The sequence below is a fragment of the Pteropus alecto genome, unplaced genomic scaffold (genome assembly GCF_000325575.1).
Source record: "Pteropus alecto unplaced genomic scaffold, ASM32557v1 scaffold270, whole genome shotgun sequence".
Classification (NCBI taxonomy): Eukaryota; Metazoa; Chordata; class Mammalia; order Chiroptera; family Pteropodidae; genus Pteropus; species Pteropus alecto.
This window is the reverse complement of record NW_006430735.1, coordinates 2,490,849-2,510,530: the sequence shown is the minus strand read 5'-3', so window position 1 is coordinate 2,510,530 and position 19,682 is coordinate 2,490,849. Positions and strand designations below refer to the sequence as shown.

Genomic DNA, 19,682 nt, shown 5'->3' with positions numbered 1-19,682 from the left:
TTAAGCAATTCTCTATTGGTTTTAGAAAATCTTATACACACATAACTCTGTGAATCTTTAAATTTCTTAAACCTGAGAGGTAGAAGGATAGGCAGATGAAAATAGGAAAGAGATTTCATTTAAAAAATAGACTTTCTCATTTTCCTAACCAGGTCCCTGCCTTCGTAAGCTTAAAATCAGTAATTATTTACTGTCAGATTTACTTTAAGATTGGAGTAGGAGGGAGCATTCTAGGCAATAGAAACAGCTTGGTTGAACCTACATTTGTTTGTTTGATTGATTGATTGATTGATTGATTATAGATATAATTGACATATAACATTAGTTCTGGGTGTCTAGCATAATGATTTGATGTATGTTTACATTGTGAAATGATTATCACAAGTTTAGTTAACATCCATCACCACATATACTTTTTTTCTTGTGATGAAAACTCTTAAGATTTAGTCTCTTAGCAACTTTCAAATATACAAATAGTATTGTTAACTATAATCACCAGGCTATACATTATATTCCCAGCACTTATTCATCCTATGTCTGGAAGTTTGTACCTTTGGACCACCTTCACTCATTTTTCCAAACGCTATATCCTCCTGTTGAATTGACCCCTTTGTCATTATATAACACTCTTCTTTGTCTCTTATTACAGTCTGTCTTTGATAAGTCTATTTTGTCTGCTATAAGTATAGCTACCCCAATTTTATTTTGGTTTCCATTTGCATGGAATCTTTTTTTCATCCCTTCACTTTTATTCTTTGTGTGTACTTACATCTGAAGTGAGCATCTTAAAGGCAACAGATAAATGGGTCTTGGTTTTTGTTTTTGTTTTTTATTAATCCACTCAACCACTCTGTCTTTAGATTGAAAAATTTAGTCAATTTAAATTTAAAGTAATTATTGATAGAATGTACTTATTGCTGTTTCATTAATTGTTTTTTGGCTGTTTTGTAGTTCCTTTGTTTCTTCTTCTCTTGTTATCTGTGATTTGATGATTTTCTGTCATTGTTTATTTAGATTCTTTTCTTTTTTATCTGTGTAGCTACTATAGTTTTTTTGCTTTGTGGTTACCACGAGGTTTACATAAAACAAACTGTATTTATAAGTCTATTTTAAGTTGATAACAACTTAAGTTTTAATATATTCTTAAGCTCTACATTTTTTCTCTCTCCATTTTTTGATGTCGCAATGTACATTTTTTTAGTTTTGCGTTCATTAAGACATTTTTGTCTTTATAGTTATTTTTACTATTTTTGTCTTTTAATCTTTATAAGTGATTCACTCACCACCATTACAACATTAGGTTATTCTGAATAAATTATGTGTTTATTTTTACCAGTGAGATTTATACTTTCATGTTTTCCTGTTAATAATTAGTACCCTTTCATTTCAGCTTAAAAAGTCCCTTTGACATTTCTTGTAAGGCTGGTCTACTAGTGCTGAATTCCTTCAGCTTTTGCTTGTCTGGAAAATTGTTTCTTTTTCCTTCAATTCTGAAGGATAACTTGCTGGGTATTCTTTGTTGGCAGTTGTTTTTCTTTAGCACTTTGAATACACTGTGCCATTCCCTTCTGGCTTAGAAAATTTCTACTGAAAAACCTGCTGAAGGTCTTAGAGGGGTTCCCTTATGTGTAACACGTTGTTTTGCTCTTGCTACTTTTAAGATTCTCTCCTTGTCTTTAACTTTTGACGATTTAATTATAATGTATCTTGAATTTATCTTATTTGGAACTCTCTGGGCTTCCTGGGTCTGGAGGTCTGTTTTCTTCCCTAGGTTAGGAAAGTTTTCAGCCCCTTTCTCCTTTTCTTCTGACACCTTTATAATGCAAATGTTGATCTGCTAGACGTTGTCTCATACATCCCTTAAGCTATCTTCATTCGTTTTTATTCTTTTTGCTGCTCTGATAGAATGAATTCTACTGCTCTGTCTCTGAGTCAACAAATTTTTTTCTTCTGCTTTACTTAGTCTGCTGTTGAATCCCTCTATTGTATTTTTCAGTTCAGTTATTCTTCATCTCTGTGCTGTTTAGTATATTCTTATATTTTCTACCAGTGTTGAAATTTTTACTTTGTCAATTATTGTTTTCCTGAGGTTGGCGAGCATCTTTATGACCATTATTTTGAACTCTTTATCAGGTAAATCATTTACCTTTGTCTTTTTCTGAGGTTTATTTTGTTCTTCCATTTGGAACATGTTTAGTTTCTTCATTTCCTTGACTCTTTGTGTTGGTTTCTATGCATTAAATAAAACAGCTAGCTCTTCCAGTCTTGAATGAGTGATTTCGCATAGAAAATGATTATTGTTCAACCCTGTCCTAGCTCTTCGTTGTCTCTGAAGTCTTGTGATTGTCCAAGTAGTATTCTTTGTATTTAGTGGCTCCTAGTAATTGAGGGTATCTAAAACCTATCAGTGTCCCAAAGGGGAGGATCTCAGTCACTACCTAGATGCAGGCTGATTGGAAGCTGGACCTTCAGGAACGAGATTTAAAAATATACAAATATACCTCTTTCACGGGAAGACTGGGAGATGAGCATTTCTGATTCCTCTGCACCGAGCCTTGGGGTGATAGCCAGTTAAGAACTGTTTTCTTTGTTTGCTATCATCCCATTGAACCCATGAACAAAGCCTTGCTGGCCACCAGAGCCAGGCTATCAAGGTATGTGTTCTCTGCACAGCAGCCATAAAAGCCAGGGTACCAGACATGTGCACAAGCTTCTTTCTCAGAGATACCAGCAACCAGAGGTGGAATAGAGGTGTAGCAGCCTACACATCTTTGGAGAGAGTTGCAGCCAGCCCCTTGATACCTGTTAAATTAGAAGCCTGCCTCTCAGGCCACAGTTACTAAGATAAACAAATAGGCCTCTTTTATGGAAAGACTGGGTATTTGTTTGCTGCCTCTGTGTTGTGTCTTAGGATAATAGCTAAACCTATATAAGAGGAAACGGGAAAGGGAGCTGTGGGAAAATAGGAAGTGAACCTTGTTGAAGTGGATGGGGTTTGTGGAAGGCAGTGGGAGGTCAGTGGAGAGACCATGAAAGCCACCAAAGAAGTTGATATTTATGGAATAGGTAAGAGCCGGGCGAAATTTGAGCAACAGTGGTAGGTCTTGATAAAATCAGTATCTCACCCATCAGCTGATTGAGATACTTTACTTTTGGGGGAAGGTCAACAGCCCCAGTGTGGAGATATTCTAGTTTAAAGGATGTTGGAAAGGTGGGGGACTCGGGGGGAGGGGACATGCAGAGCCTTACCTACCTTCCTGCTTCTCCCCTTCTCAGATTACCCAAGGCTCCACAGAACACAATTGAAAAATACTCTCTCTAGATTTCCTTTCTCCAGCCCAAGCTTGGATTGCAGTGGAAGCAATGAGAACACACACAAGGTCCTCATAGCCTATGGAATTTTTCTATCTCTGCTGTTGTCCACACCAGAATTCTAGAAAACTTTCCTATTCCATTAGCCAAAAGCCAAGGACAATTATAAAGGGCAAAGGAAGAGCTGATTTGATTATGGGGAGGGGCATGACTGAGAAACCACAGGCAGACGTCACTTGGGTTAGGAGGGCTGAAGACCAAATTAACTTCAATTTCAGCAAGGGCTGGGAGTTCTGTGATGGATCAGGAGAGTGACTCTCGTTGCTCAGAGCTGTGTTTATTAATTCCTTGGAACTTGAGATGAGTTAAATCCATTTTTCAAATCATAACTCTAATCTGGTGTTTAACAAAGTTTCCTTACTCTTATTTCCTCATATGAGCTACTCTCAATGCAGACTGCTGGATCCTTCACATCACTTTCACATACATACCTTTGCATTTCAGGCAGAGGAAGACAAGAAAAATCTGAGCAGGATGCAGACTCTGATGGATAATCTTCAGCTAAAACTGCAAAGTTACAAGCAGCAAACTGAGGCAGCAGTAAGTTCCTAGGGCGGTTGCAGCCTTATGGATTTCCCAGCTATTGTTTTCGATTAATGGAGATGTGTGGCCCTGAGCTAGGAGAGCAGCTTGTCAGAGAGAACCAGCTCGGCTTAAAATCTGCTCATTCTCTGGTGTTTTCTCAAGCTGGAATTATCACCCATGGTAAAAATGTGTGCTACTTTTCTCTTCAGGGAGCCAGAGCATTCTCCTTCTACCTTATATCTAAACATGTGCACTGCAAGAAATGAGCCAAGTTAAAGCATGGCATCAGTAGAGATGGCAAAATTTGGGTTGGGTAATCACCCAGGGGCCTTCATCACCCTAAAACTTTGAGCATAAATTCAATTCATAGTCCTTTTTCCTGATGAGCCTGGACAAGACTGTATGTACACAAAAACACCATCACTTGAAATGTATCTGTCAATCTTGGATTGGTATCCATTGCTACATGGAATGTAATGGAGAAGTGCCATATATTATTGGCTTGCACCTAAAAATATCTCTTGAGGGGTTTTGAATTATTTAAATGATTTGGGCTAAAACACTTATGTCTAATAATTACCTGTTGACCCATATAATTGTAAAGACAAGCCTCCTCTATCCAGAGGTAGAATTACATATTGAACTGATTAGAAAACAAACAACCATGGTTATTCTATCACATACCAAATCTGTAAAAGCTGGACTACATCCAGTTGGTGGAAAGTGCCGACCATATTCTAAATTTCCAGGGAGAAACAGTTATAAAAAGATCTCGTGCCTGGTGGAAAGTCTGAATCCCTATATGTCATGCCGAAACATGATATTCCACTCAATACCTAGAAGTTTAGATTCCTTTTGCACATTTTTCAACTTTCTTATGTCAAAGCAGAAAAAATATGACTATGTAGGTACAGGGATTTTTTTTTCATTTTTTTTTTTTATAGGAAGCACAAGCCAATCAATATCTTTCCAAGTATAAGAAGCAACAACGTGAGTTGAACGAAACTAAGGAAAGGGCAGAGATAGCAGAATCTCAAGTCAATAAACTCAAGATTAAAGCAAGAGAGTTTGGAAAAAAGGTATTTCAGATATTCAACTCTGTTCTCTTAAAGCATGCATGTATAGAGCTCATAGCATCACATGGACCAGTATAACAAGAAATTTCTTGTTTTTCTCTTTAAAGGCTTTTAAAAAGTAACACCAAAAAACAGGTTCTAATAAAATCTTCCCATATTTACTAAATTCTACTTGTCCAGGTAGTAGGAAGTGTTAAGCACTGAGTGGGATGCGCGCTGTATTTATACTTCTCAAATGCTTAATTCTACGTTAACTTGCAGGCTCTGAGCTCCAGGGCTTAGATTTATTTATATAGAATAGTCAGGAGCCCAGGGAGCAAAGATGATTTTAAAAGCACAGATGGATCTGCTTGAAATTCTAAGTGGAGTGTTTCTGTGATAGACAAGTATGTGATTTTGTACGATGTCAACATGGAGACCTGGGGGCACAGGTTTAAAACTGAGGCAGTGGAGAACAAACGCAAGAGTCCTGCTTTCTAGTTTTCTGCCCTAAAACAGAGAGGAAGGAACTTTGTACATTTCTGTGATCCATGAAATTGCTGTTCTGCTCCAAAATTAGAGGTTGCTGCCCTAATTTTCCTGGCAAAGTGGCAGAGGGACAAAGAACACCAAACTGCAGGCTTGGCAGGGTCAGTGTCTTAGTCTATTCAGGCTGCCTATAACAGAACACCAGAGACTGGGTGTCTTACAAACAAACCTTTGTCACAGTTCCAAGGCTAGGAAGTCCAGGATCATGGTCCTGGTAGATTCAATATCTGGTGAGGGTCACTTCCTCATAGATGGCCCTATTCTCACTGTAATGTCACATGGTAGAAAAGGGAGAAGCTTTCTGGGGTCTTTTTTAAATGAGGGCACTGATAACGTTCATTAGGACTCCCACCTCATGACCTAATCACTTCCTAAAGGTCCCACCTAATACCATCACCGTGGGTATTAGGATTTCAGCATATGATTTTTTTTTATTGCGGGGGCGGGCGGGGCACAAATATTCAGACTATAGCAGTCAGGGTAGCCTTAGATTCCTATTGAGATTTTCCCAGGAACAGTTTTTAAATGAGATCTGACTTTAGGAGAAGCTAACCAAAGGAGATTGAATACCCTTTATAGAATGTCTATAAAGCACTTAGCACAGTGCCTAGCACAGGTAGACATCATCGGTTTTAAAAAAAATTTAGTATATGGCTGGTCCTCTTATTTATTATAAATGAATTACTCATAACCCTGCAAAATGAGTAGAGAGAGTTGCCAGTAGTAAACACTACCTTCAGTGAGGTCAAAAGGATCTCTTTTGAAGGAGAGACTAAAAGTTGGTATGGTGAATATATTTAGAGCTAAATATGAGAAACATAAGTCATTGGCAAACTCCAGAGATTTCTTACTGATGCCTACAAAGCTGTCTCAGGGATAAGACTTACATGGAGAGGTCCAGTTAAGTGGTTTGAACTCTGGCATCAACTTGTGAAGGTTATGGCATTGGATTTGGGGTCTTCTGTGCACAGCCTGCCCAGCAACCCCATTTAATGGACTGTTAGGGGAATGTCTCATGTGCTGCAATCACACTCAGCTGCAAGAAGTTGAAGGGTCTCCAAAACAGATGTAAAGTATTAGACTTGGTCACAGTTGTTTCCAACAAAGAATAAAATGAGCAAAGCAGAAATTGCTTGAGAGGCCAGGGATGAATAGAAAAGCGTCCTTGGCAGTGCAATGACTAATTGTTTCCCATTCACAGAAGGAAAGCCTGAAAATCTCTCAACTGTCATAAAGCAGAGAAAAAGGTTTTCTGATAGAATTGTGTGTCAGGGCTGTGGCACAAACTGGTGATGTGGCTACAGAAGCTGGTGGAGAAGGTGCTGCCTTCCCTGGCAAGGGAAGGCTGGTGGCAAATTGAGAGTGACCAAGCACACCTCTGGGGTGAATTACCAATGTGTGTCTACTTTCTATAATGCCCCAATTCCCTGCCTCCCTTTGAAGCTAGTAAAGAGTTGGCTAAGGCCTGCTTACCTCTGGAGAGGACTGGCTTGGTTCTGGGCATGTGTTCCACTGATGAAAGTCTCAAGAATCTCACAGGATACACTGATATTCTGTTTTTCAGGTTTGTGAAGAATAAGCAGTCCTTGCTTCTGAAGGACAGTGGCTGGGGAAGTACAAGGACTGTTTTATTTTATGGCCAGAAAGTTAAGTTGCATTTGAAACAAGAAAAACAACAACAACAACAACAAAAAAAACCCAACATTGTTTATGTAGTGTGAAAAGCAGTTTAAACAAGGTAATTAGAAAAATGTAATAATTGCTTCTAAAATTAATGGAGATTTCTTGATCTTCAAATATAACATTTCACATGAAAGATTAAACAGATGCAATACTTTTTAAAAGTTAACAAATGAATTCATACTTGTTCTTTGTCCATATTGCCCCTTAATAAGTAATATTCATAGAATATATCCTTAGACAAGTTATTGTCCATGAAAACTAGAGGATGTTGGTAAATGGTTATTACTGAAGTTATAAACTTTGCTTGACTCATCTCTAATCTATAAGTCTATATTTTTCACCACTAATAGTGGGAATTGATAAACTTAGCACCGTGATTTACATATAATCATGGTTAGGCACTTTGTGGATAAAACCGTCCTAATTGACACAAATGTAGGCTACATGCTGGTGCAGACTTTAAACGCTGAAGCAAATTCTCACACAAGACATTCAGTCAGGGATGGGTGGTATTGTGCCAGTTTCCCTAAGCTGGAGGTGTGTTTCTCAGAATTCCTTTCTGTGTGGTTCTGGACTAGAGAGGATCAGAAGAGAAAGTTGCACCAGGTTTGAGAGAGAGGGGCAGCTGCTTATTTTATGCTCAAAAGGTCAGTGCCCAGGCCAAAAACATTAGCTAGTAGAGATCAACAGCAGCTCCTCCAGTCTCAGTCAGTTTCCATCTTCGGCCTCAGAGTCTTGGCCAGGCATGTGTGTGGCTACATGGCAGTGGGCACCAGCTTACCTTGCAGGTCACCCACGGCATGGACTTTAGAGGCCCCAAGACAAGATTCTAGTTCATCCTCACTCCATGTCTAACCCTCCTCCTTGACCGCTGGCACAGCCAACCTGGAGTGACTTTAAGTCTAGCACCAGATGCAGAGGAGACAGCCTGGCACAGACGTCACCAGTTCCCACAATGGTGTGAGGTTAAATTCCTATGGTAAATCCTTATTTTCCGTCATTCTTAGCAGTCTGCCTCTCTGATCCAACCCCGACTCCTAATTCAGGGGCTCAGCAGTGTTGAAGGACCCAAGTTATTCCTTGTCTGCCATCTATAATTTGTTCTCATCATCATTGTAAGAGGATCACAGAAATTCTGAGCATTTTCTCCTCATAAAGTGTCCTATGATCTTTTGTAAAGGTTTTCTTTGTAATGGCATCCTTAATACTTTACAGTTTATGAAAACCTGTCACAACATTGTAGCAAATAAGAGTCAACAAAAATATGTGACTGTGAAGTTAAGGCCAGCTGATAGAGAAAACCGGACCAGGTGGCATTAACACGTAATTTAGAGTTGGTTTTCTCCTGTAAACTATAGGATCAAATTTTGGCTAAGTCACAAAAATTACCTTTTCTTTCTTATAAATTGATTAAAATTAAAGGATATAGATCAAGTCAGAAGAGTGAATCAGATTATCTTCAGAGGTAGGGTCACTCAGCTATGCAAACCTGGTCGTGGAAAGTATAACCCAACTCCACAGATGTCAGTTCTTGGGTTGATAGGGCCTTTTGTCCTAGACGGTCCTGGAGATACTGACATTCTTCTTCTTTGGGGTACTAAGACTCAGCGTACTAAATCTAATTGGATAAACTGATGTGACCATTCATGTAAAATTGGCATCTAATACCTTAGCAATCAACTATCTTGGTTTCCAGGCTCTGGTTTTTCACCTTTTCTCTAACATGGCTTCTCCTACCTGCTCTCTCACCCATTATTGATCAGATTTTGAAGTAGTTCATAGTGAAAACTTCACGGTAGCCTCCCCAGCTGATTGCAGCAACAACGTAAATGAATGACGGTTCTCTTCTAAGGTGAATAGGAATCCTTGGCATCCAGGCATTTGATGCAGGTAGGGGATCAGTAAATATTGCATAGGCCACAAAAGTGAACGCGATACTGGAAAAGAGCATGTTTACAAGTCTTTGCAATGGTAGAATTGTCTGGTCCTGGCAAGCCAGTGCTGGAATCCCAGTGAAGGAAGGGGAGATGAAATCACTGGATGTTTGGACTGTGACAGCAGATCATAAGCATGATTGTCGTTATTTTCTGTACTGGCTAGCTTTTCTGAAAGAACCTAGAACCAAAAAATAAATAAAAATGGTTTTTCTGATATGAACAACAGTCATTTAGGGTCTATTTTTTTTAAGTGTTTGATGATGGTAGTGTTTTGGTGTTTGGGAGGGGGTAGCTTTAAGCTATTGTTGCATCAACAGTCAGATCTATTACAGTTATAAAAGTAGTTACGAAGTCTGAGTCTTATTCAACTTTAAACTCCCTGCTAGATGTTCCTAAGTTTTTAACAAGTGGAAAAATAAGTTTACCCCACTCTTGGTTCTCATTTATATTCTGATTAACGAAACTTATAAATAGTATACAACAAAAAGGAAATATACAAACTATAATTCGTAAGTGAATTTTCAGTCCTCAAGGAACCTAGAAGTGCCTTAAAAAGTATGAAAGGTCAGCAGTCTGAGTCTGGGCAGAAAATGCAGTCTGCTTTTCTAGACTTTATTATATCCTTCCACTTCTATACATCATACCCATAGCGCCATTCGAGAGCTCTACAAATAACAATGGGCGACAAGAAGAGCAACTGCGTATTTAAGCAAGTAGAGCTCGTTTAATTATAGACATTGGGAAAAGCCTAACTGCATTTTTTTCCTGTTATATTATCCTGCAATCCTTCCTGTCTTTTTTCCTCTACAAAAGTCTTGAATGACAATATGTGAATCAGTCAAAACTTCAATTACCTCTTTACAGTAGCATTCTTACACTATAAATGGTTTGATAAAAGAAATGTCTTACTATGTTTTCTTCATTATCAGCACTCCCATCAGTAGAAACAGTACTCCTTTCCACAGGGAAAAAAGAGAACAAACTTAAAAATCTCTTCACAAACACTCAAATTCTCCCTTCTTCCTTCCTCAGTATTTAGGCGAACCTCAGAGATATGGCAGGTTCTGTTCCAGACCACCATAATAAAGTGAATATTGCAGTAAAGTGAGTCACACAAACTTTTGGGTTTCCTAGTGCATATAAAAGTTATGTTTACACTATACTGTAGTCTATTAAGTGTGCAATAGCATTATGTCTAAAAAATATTATACTCTAAAAAAGTTTCATGGCTTTCAAGCGAGTTATAACCTTTATGCTGGTGGAGGGTCTTGTCCTAGTAACATCAAAGATTGCTAATCATTGATCATCATAACAAATGTAATGATGAAAAAGTTTGAAAGAGTGGAAGAATTACTAAAAATGTGATGCATGAAGTAAGCAAATGCTGTTGGAAAAATGTTGCCGATAGACTTGCTTGATACGGGTTTCCACAAACCTTTGATTTGTGAAAAACAATATCTGCAAAGCACAATAAAACAGAGTGTGCCTGTAATTGTTATTAGAATAACCCTAGTTACACCCCCTTGTCATATCTTTCTTCCCACAAACAGCATTAAAAATGCATTCAGTGTACAAATACCTCATCAGAAACAAACAGCAGTACATTCTTATGACTGATTCAGGTGCTCCAAAGTGGAGATAAAAGCAATTCGACCAGGCCAGGAATTCCTGGCTCTTTAGGATTGTTGGCCTAATTCCTACTGTTAATGGAAAATAACAGGCAAGGAGGTGATGGTGAAGTTGAGAATGGTGGTTAAGGAAAAAGGGGTAAAATGTCATTTCTAAAGAAAGGCCTTTCTTCTGGGCCTTGCTAAAATCTAGAATAATTTATACGTATCCTAGACTAAGGGTATTGTAAAACAGAATAGAAAAGGAAAACATTTGAATCATAATCATATGAAAGTACAACCAGGGACCTGGAGGTGAGGTTTGTGGCTTTTAGTAGAACAGCCTGAAATATATTTTCAGCCCATCTAACTACATAACTGTAGAACACTTTTTAAAAATTGGTCAATACCCTGACATTGTTTTTGTTGATATCTCCTGACTGCTACTCCAAAATCAGAACCCATGCTGCTCTCTGCCATGGGCAGCTGACCTGGATGGGTTCCATATGCAGGTCATCAATTCTCTCTGGCTTGGAAGTGGAGATCACAGGGAGGGAAAAGCAAAATCAGTTATTTGTCCTGCTCCTTCCCTGTAAGGTCACCTTGGTCTAGTTGAGTGAAGGTCACTCTCCTTACAAGACAGCTGATTTTATGGGACTCTCTCCTTCCAGGTTTTGAAATCTGCTCCCTCTTCTTGTCCCTTCAAGTTCAGTTTTATTATTCAGCTGCTCCCAGCTCTGGGTGTGTGGGGTGGAATGCACTATCTTCTGTATACCCCTTTGTACAATTTTGAATGTGCCAGGCATTTTTTGTTAGGACCTGACCTATGCACACTTCCAGTGTAGAAATTAATCTGTTATTCTTGAGCGGTATGTAATTTGAACCTAATCCAATCACAAGTATCATTATAGTAGGTTAGGGGTTGCATTTGGGTGACAAATTAGACTTCTTGTGACCTTCCATCTTTTTCTATTTCTGGCTAAGGGACAGGAATAATGGTAAGAAGACTAGTGTGCCTATTAGTACAATCACAGGGCTAAAACTGGTAAAACTCTTGCGCACTATCACCCCTGAAATCTTACTTTGAATAATGGTTTCTTCTATGACTAAATCTTCTAACTTTAGCAGAGGCAACTGGCAGATATCAATGAGAAGAAGAGATATGGAATCTATTTCAACCTCCCAGACATTCAGAGACTTCTCGTAGGGATTATGAAAAAAGGGAGAGCTTCTTGGGGCCTAGATCTGCCTCTGCCATGAGTTAGTTGGATCATCTTAAGTGGCATATGTATGTCTGTTTCACACACCTACTTAGCATTTGGGTTAACTTCTTGCATTCTAGTTATCTCACCTGTAAAATGTGGGAATACGTTTTTTTCCTAGATTTAATCCTATTCATAAAAGTAAAGTATTTTAAGAAGTAGTGTGACCATGGCGTTCTAATGTGTTGTTTTAAATAACAGGTTTGTTGAAGAAAACTTAGAAAAGTTTTTTAAAAAAATTTAAAGGATTAAAATAAAATTGCCCATGAAGGACAATGCTATTTTGAGCAGTAGCAACCATAGACAAAGGTCGAAAAAAGAGAAAACAGAGCCCAGCGACTTAAGGAAGTCCACAAATAATAGAAGTACCTGGGAAGGTGAGTGGTAGAGAGGAGCCAATCTCTCTCCAAAGGCAACCATTTTTAAAGCTTTGGCTTATTTCTTTTTAGCTTTTTTTTTTTTTTTTTTTAATGCAAGATAGTTGGAATCATCCTAGATATTATTGTACTGCCGGATTTTTCTCTTTTTTAGTAAAAACAAAACTTAAGTAACATGTGATATCCAGTTAATTTACTCAACCGCTAATTATTTATTGAAATATTAGGAAAATGGGAAGTAATGGCAATGTACTGCAATGCATGTGCTTATATATAACTTGGTGTGTGTCTGACCATGGAATCTATATAACCGGAAGTAATGGCAATGTACTGCAATGCGTGTGCTTATATATAACTTGGTGTGTGTCTGACCACACCAAGTTATATATAAGCACACGCATTGCAGTACATTGCCATTACTTGGTGTGTGTTTAACTCAGAATAAATTCCTAGAAGTAGAATAGTTAGGTGGAAATGTGGGAGCATTTAAAAAAGATTTCTGATAAATTTTACAAATGACTCTCCAGAAAATTCAGATCTGTTTACATGCCTAGAAGCAGGGTAGGTATATAGCTGCATGTTGTCTGTGATACCCCTCTACTTGAACACCCAGGGATAGAACCCAAATCTTCCATGAGGCATTACCTGTGATGAGGTAGCTGCGTCTCCTTGATTTGACTCTGTAAAATGTCATTACCAAAACCAAAAGCATCAAAATCACCGAAAGTAGAATAGTCCAGAGAGCTATGCTTTGACTTGGTTCTAAATAATAGTAAAAACAAAATAAAACAAAACATAGTAAGCTGGAAGAAAAATTACCAAAAAAAAAAAAAAGCGTGTGTGTGGGTGGGTAGAGTATGTTTACTATTTTAAAAAACTAGTTGTTTCTGCCTTCTGGGAGGCGGGCAAATATCATATTAGTGAAAACATTTTTCATAATGAAAAGACCCATTAAAGAGCCCTGTCTGGATCACAGCATTTCTCATGAGCATAAATAATATTTCCAGTCTCAATGTCTCTATTGTGGGAAACCTGCAAAAGCTATTATATTAACCAATTTTGGGCTTAGTCGGGGTGGGAGTCGGAAGAGGAAAAGATCTGAAAATCTGAGAGGCAATGGGTCTATTACACATTTTAAGTTTCCCTTGTTATATATTGTATTAAAGAGAATGAATACACTTTTACAAAGGAATAACTATGACTATAAACTAGACTCAGTCCAGCGTTCTCCTTGGGGGATGAAGGGAGGGTGCAGTTCACTCCTGGCTTGGAGAAGTCAGGGTCCTAGAGAAATAGTGACGACAAGTGCAGAGGTGATGAGAAGACCTAAGTAAGAGCCATGGTCTTGAGTGAGAGGTGCAGGCAATTACAGGGATAATAGTGCTCGGAACTCCTCAGGAATAACTGGAGAAACCTGAACATTTCCCAGAATCTTGGTTGGAACTAGAATCATAATTAGTATTAAAAGAAATGAGGACCCCCAAAAGGCAGAAACTTGGAGACGGTGAGTACCAAAATCATAACTTGCTAATCTTGTGATCTATATTCTACCAAAGAGTGGGGAGCAAGTGTTAGAGCACAAAGCCTAATTCAAGGGAAAAAATGTTTATGGTTATTCTTTAAGAACAGCTCAATTTTTAAGAACATACTCTTAAAAATATTTTACAACCAATAAAACATTAACCTCTCCATATATCTGAATTCTATACCCATGTAAAGAAGGAGCAATTTAGAAATGTTAAGTTGACTTTCTAAAGTGTTTTCATATGCATATTTTTCCTCCCTAAGAAAATCCTGCAAAATATAGCTGCTTCTTTATCTATGACCTTCAGTTCTCCCACCTGTAAAGAGATTTGCTCAAGGTCTCATATTGATTTAGCAGCAAAACTTAGCAAGATTTAATTCCATTCAATTTGGCACAACCTTTATCGAGCAGATCTAGACTCTAGGAATCATAAGCACCCCTACCTGGGCCTCCTTTTCAAATGTTCAAGTATCTCGTGGACAAGGCTACAAGTAGAAAATTGCAATTCAGAATAGAAAACCAGGTTTCCTTGAAAGAGTAGCATTTTGTGAGGAACCAGGACTATTTGCCCTGTTCTCCTCCCTGCGGGGGCAGCTCCTGCTACAGACTTTTTCCTGGAGGAAGTTTGAGCAGATCCTCCTCTAGTCTCAACTGGCCAGGGATTGCTTAGGAATGAGAGATTCTGAAACGCTTTTCTTTGTCAGAGATAAATTAGTCCTGATACTTCCTTTTGTGCAAACTGAAAATTAGATCTCTGCTTAGAAAGATGAGCTATATGTAGTCTTCAGACCACTTCTTCCTGATTATTTTTCTACACTCCAAAATGAATCCAACATTTAAAAAACAGGATGTACGCTTAACTGCATTTTACATAAACTGACACTCCTATGTTGGAGGAATATTAACCAATAGGAGCTTCAAATACATCCTAGTTTTTGGTACTTTCAAAGTGTCAACTCTATAAAGGAAGTGTTCTTTCTCGGTGTCTAGAAAACCACTCGACTTAAAGAAAACTCTGCATTCTTATTCCCAATTCTTACCACACAGCGTCACCAAACCTCCAAATCTGTTATTCCTAATTTTTACAACTAGAATGATAGTTTTTCCAAAACATGTTACACTGACTCAAATATCTTTAATGAATAAAAAGAGAGGTGTCATGGTCTCCCATGATGTCAAGTTGCTAGTTTAAGGATAAGGGGATCAACCAACCCACCTAGAAAGTCAACTTCATGAGTACACATTCTATGACTCTATGGGTAGAGTTTAGAACTATTTTATGTATGTATGTATATACGTATTTATTTTTTAATTTTTTTAGGCGTGGCAACACTTGGTTGACCTTACAGATTGAAAGGAACTTGTCAGTTTACAATCCCTTATTTTTTTTTTTTTTTATGCCTACAGCACCTGGTCTTCCTAGGTAGCCTCCCATCTAAGTACTAACCAGGCCTGACCCTGCTTAGCTTCCGAGATCAGATGGGATCGGGCTTGTTCAGGGTAGCACGACCATAGACTTCTAGAACTATTTTAAATCAGTTTTGACATTTAACTATCAATAGAAGTAAAAGAAATGAGCTACATCAGGCATATACTTAGTGTTTTCAATGTCCTTTGCTGATTCCACCAGATTCGCAGATCATGCTTCCCCAGCATCCAGCAGAGTCCCAATTCTAACTTCCTACTGTGCCTCAACTCCTCAAACCTTAGGCCCTAAGGTACATATTAGTCACAGGGGTGAGCCAGGAATTGAAGGTGCTCAGCCCAAAGTCACAAAAAATGTAAGTTCCCATTTCATTTCTGAAGCCCTGAAAAGAAAATTTTATGAATTTTCTTTTTTCCTCAATGCAGGACTTGTGTGTGGTGTCTACCATCTTGACCAGAAGTATCCCTGTAAATAACATTTTCAGAAATACTAATCAAAGGTATTTTTTAAATGCCAACCTGGTTTCCCTGTTTAATATTTACAGCTCTACTGCTATAGCCAAAACCCATTATCCAACCCTACTTGTAACTTACCTACATGCACTGTTTGAAAGGTGAGAGAAGTATATTTGCTTGAAGAAATATTGCATAAGTATTCCCCACTGTCTAAAGGACTAAGGTCCCTCAAGGTCAAAGAGAAGTCACTTTGGTTTATTAGTTCTTTGCTCCATAGAAGTCGGGGTTCATTGATAACTGCATTTTGTGAGGAACTCAGAAAGTAAGCCAGGACAGAGAAAGTCTCACTTTTCATTCTGGACCAAGTGACTACGAAGTCTTGATTTGGTAGAAAAAGGTAGTTGGCAAGTTCGCATGAGAGTAAAACGTTTTCCCTTTGCATTTTATGAAGGCCATCTAAGAACAGGATAGAAAAGGAAACATCAATGAAAATAAAATTTTCAAATGAATTTTTTAAGTTTTTAGAAATACTTTTGAAAATACCTTCTTAAAGAGCCATCAGATATTTGTGCTGTGAACTTTCTTAAAAGCTCCCACCAAATTTAGGCCTTCAAGGAGGCCAAAGCTTGAGCAAGCTAGGGAGAGGTGACACACCTGGGTTTTAACTCCTACAACCTGACAGTGAGCACTCAAGCATGGGCACCCAATATTCACATTGCTACCAGGTACCAACCTTTTAAACTCACTGTTCTTCTATTGACCTCTCAAGTGCTGGTGTTTCCTAGGACTCCACACTTGTCACTCTATCTGCTCCCTAGTAGTCTGTTACTTTTATGGTCTCAACCGCTTCTTAATTTTTCCTTCTGCAAAGTCTCTTTCCTGCACATAAGAAGACATTTCCAACTATGTGCAGGTAACCCTCCACTGAACTGAGCTCTTTTAGAACAGGTACTCTGCTGCGTATTCTTGGCCTGCTCCTCCAGATCAGCTGCATCTCGTCCTTCCTGTTCCGTACTTCTGTAGGCTGACCTCTGTGGACTACCATGGATTATTCTCTCTGGCTCTAGATTCACTCGCTTTCCAGTCCACCTGCAAGAGAGTGATGCCAAAGCAGGCTATCTAAAATGCAAGACCAGGATCTCTCTGATGCTTCCACCAATCCTCCTTAACAAGAGGTAGAAGGCCTTTCATCTGTTTTTTGCATTCCTCTTCAGGCTTACCTTTTGATATTTAAGCTTTGCCCTCAACCACTTAAACTTCCATAAATCCAGTGAATTACGATGTTGGGCCCACTCTCAAATGAGCAAGGGAAAACACACATGTGTTTTTTTACCTGGAATGCCTACGTTGTCCTGGAACTTCCTACTACTCTTAAAATTCTGCCCTTATGCAACTTCCTTAAGCATATATTCTGTAACGACCTCATTCATACCCAATGACAGCAAACAGAATTAATCGCTCCCTTTGTATGCTACCTTCCTGGTTTAGTTTTATTTTTCCATGTTTGCACTAGATGCTGTGGATCCAGAAATAGGAGTCACATTCTTAAGTTCACGGTCTGAGAGTGACAACGCTTGGTACATAACAGAGCTTCAAGACAAAATAGCATGGAGCCTAAGGACCTGTTGGTGCTTCAGGATACTCAGTTCTGAATAAACATGAGAAAATACAATTTTCCATAGAAAATATTTACGATTTAATTTTAACATTTTTAATCATTGCCCATGTTTCCATTGCTGCTTGGCTGATGAAAAGTGAACATTGGGTACCCATGTCTTTAGCACTCAAATCATATAAAGATGGTGAATCACTTATATTTTTAGTGTCTTCTTAGTGAGCATTTTGAGAATATGAAACTCAGAAGAAGAAAAAGCCAAAAAGAATAGTTAATCTCCACTTTCCCTATATAATGGAGACTTACAGAAAAATTCTGCTTTGCTCCTAATGACATGTAAAACAATTTTCCTTGCTATTAGATAAGCAGTGTCAAATAAATATTTCTTCCCCTTAATCTTTTCTTAAATGGTAGCTTATAGAGGTTGAACAGATTTTGGGCTTGTTGAAACAAATGAGAGAAAAGAATGTTAAAAACTGCTCATGCAATGATAGAAGTTCTGATAAAGAAGAATAGGCAAATACTACGTGAAGAGACTAAAGAGACACAATGATACGAATTAATTTTGTTTAGGGGCAAGATTGCCAAGAATCAGAGGTGGTGATCTGATAATACACAAACACTCGTTCCTTCTCCTCTGATCTTTTAAAGTGCAATGCAAGTAGAAAACACTCTTTAGAGGATGAACCATAGAGAAATACAGTAAAACTAATGAATAGATTTGCTACTCTCCATTTCAAAAATATTTTCCTTCAATTCAAACAACTGGCAAGGTAAGGATTACTTACATTTTATCAATGAAGAACTCATGCTCAGAAGTAAAAACGATTGCTTAAGGTAATACAGTCAGTAAACGTTAGACCTGGGACTCCAGTCCCAGTCTTCTAACTGTTGCAGTTATATTTATTTCCTTTATTTTATGTTCCTTTCTTTCCCTGTAAATCAATCCCTGTTCCCTCCCACCCTCTGACATAGTACATGTACACAGAAAGCCCCATGGAGCCTACCTTTCATCGTCCATCTCCCTGACCATGTTTGCTTCAGCAATGAATTTTCAATAGTACATTCATAAGTTGCATTTGATCCTGTAATATTTACTCTACTTTTAATGCAAAAAGAACCAAAATCTCTGATTTCTTCTATATTGCTTTCAGAGATAGGTGTATTGTCCACTTGCCATGTGATGACTGGATAAGGAAAAACATGTAACACGCCACATATTAAGAAGTTGTGTGTGTTCCTCTTTTCATACTTGATCTCAGGTGTGACAAAAGCTATGGAAGAGAAAAAAAGGCACAAGAGGAACTGTCATCATTAGCTTCTTTTGAAGCCATCTGTGCAGAACATTTATTATAATACCCATGAAATGAAAAGCTAAGCTTTATGAGAAAAACTTGGCAGTTACTGAAAGGAAATACAAACAAAAACTGTAAAACCTTAAACTATAGCATCGTTATCTACAAGGGGAAAAAAGAACATTCATGGATACACAGCAACTAGCAACCTCAATTATCTAGAAGGAATTCTAAGAAGGACTCTAATGGCTTAGCTGAGCAACCCAAACATAGGTGTTGAAGTCTATAAACTAGAGCTCTTGCAGCAGTCTAGACTCTTTGGGTACTGACACATAATTCTTAGATTTCTGAGTCAAGGTCTGAAGCAGCTAAATGGGACAGAGGGAGAAGGAATGAGTGCAGAATAAAACAGCCCATTAGAAAATGCCTCCCCCCACCCCTGATAAATAAATGAACAGATAAGTAAAGTTAATATGGACAGGAGATAAGTACAGTTGACTCTTGAACAACGTGAGTTTGAACTGTGTGGGTCCACTCATATGAGGATATTTTTCAATTGCCCTGTGTAGTTCAAATCCATGCTGTTCGAGGGTCATCTGGGTGTTGGGAATCCACATATGCAGGGGGCTGACTTAAGTTTTGGGCAGAGTTTCAACAGCATGGGCGATCGGTACGCCTAACCCCTGTGTTGTTCAAGAGTCAACTATATATATTAAAATTGTGTTCATTTAGAAAACAGAAAAATGTAATTAATAATTCAATATTTTTAAACTGTCATACTGGCAGGAAATTTTGAGATTAATAATGAATGCTGATAAGACTAAGGGGAAAATGGATACTCTTATACTACTGATAAAAGTAATGTATTAAAATCTTCCAATACTTTTCTTTCTGATCACTTATTTCCCTATATTAAGTGTAAGGATGTTCATCACAACTTTTTTATAACATAAAACACTGGAAATGCTTGAATATTTACTTATGGGGTAAGGGGTGTAT

The 19,682-nt window shown here is 38.2% G+C and overlaps 2 protein-coding genes and 1 pseudogene across 15 annotated transcripts in view; 1 reads left to right on the top strand and 2 right to left on the bottom strand.

Annotated features, from left to right (window-relative positions):
* Positions 1 to 7,080, top strand: part of MYH15 (myosin heavy chain 15) — a 123,208-nt gene extending 116,128 nt beyond the window's left edge. The window contains 3 exon segments of the mRNA XM_015594958.1: positions 3,817 to 3,912; positions 4,842 to 4,976; positions 7,066 to 7,080. Of these exon segments, the coding sequence (XP_015450444.1) occupies positions 3,817 to 3,912; positions 4,842 to 4,976; positions 7,066 to 7,080 (246 nt within the window).
* Positions 7,081 to 7,108: 28 nt separating this feature from the next.
* Positions 7,109 to 19,682, bottom strand: part of HHLA2 (HERV-H LTR-associating 2) — a 110,435-nt gene continuing 97,861 nt past the window's right edge. For 13 of the 14 annotated variants that reach the window (XM_025050965.1, XM_025050967.1, XM_025050959.1 and 10 more), the window contains 5 exons: positions 18,396 to 18,662; positions 15,912 to 16,229; positions 13,013 to 13,129; positions 10,031 to 10,076; positions 7,109 to 9,299 (listed from right to left, as the gene is read on the bottom strand). In XM_025050965.1, coding sequence (XP_024906733.1) covers position 9,299; positions 10,031 to 10,076; positions 13,013 to 13,129; positions 15,912 to 16,229; positions 18,396 to 18,662 — 749 coding nt within the window. In that variant the 3' untranslated portion in view covers positions 7,109 to 9,298. The remainder of the gene's footprint in view (positions 9,300 to 10,030; positions 10,077 to 13,012; positions 13,130 to 15,911; positions 16,230 to 18,395; positions 18,663 to 19,682) is intronic. The other variant, XM_025050984.1, reaches the window with a different exon arrangement.
* LOC112485240 lies at positions 15,291 to 15,409 on the bottom strand (annotated as a pseudogene).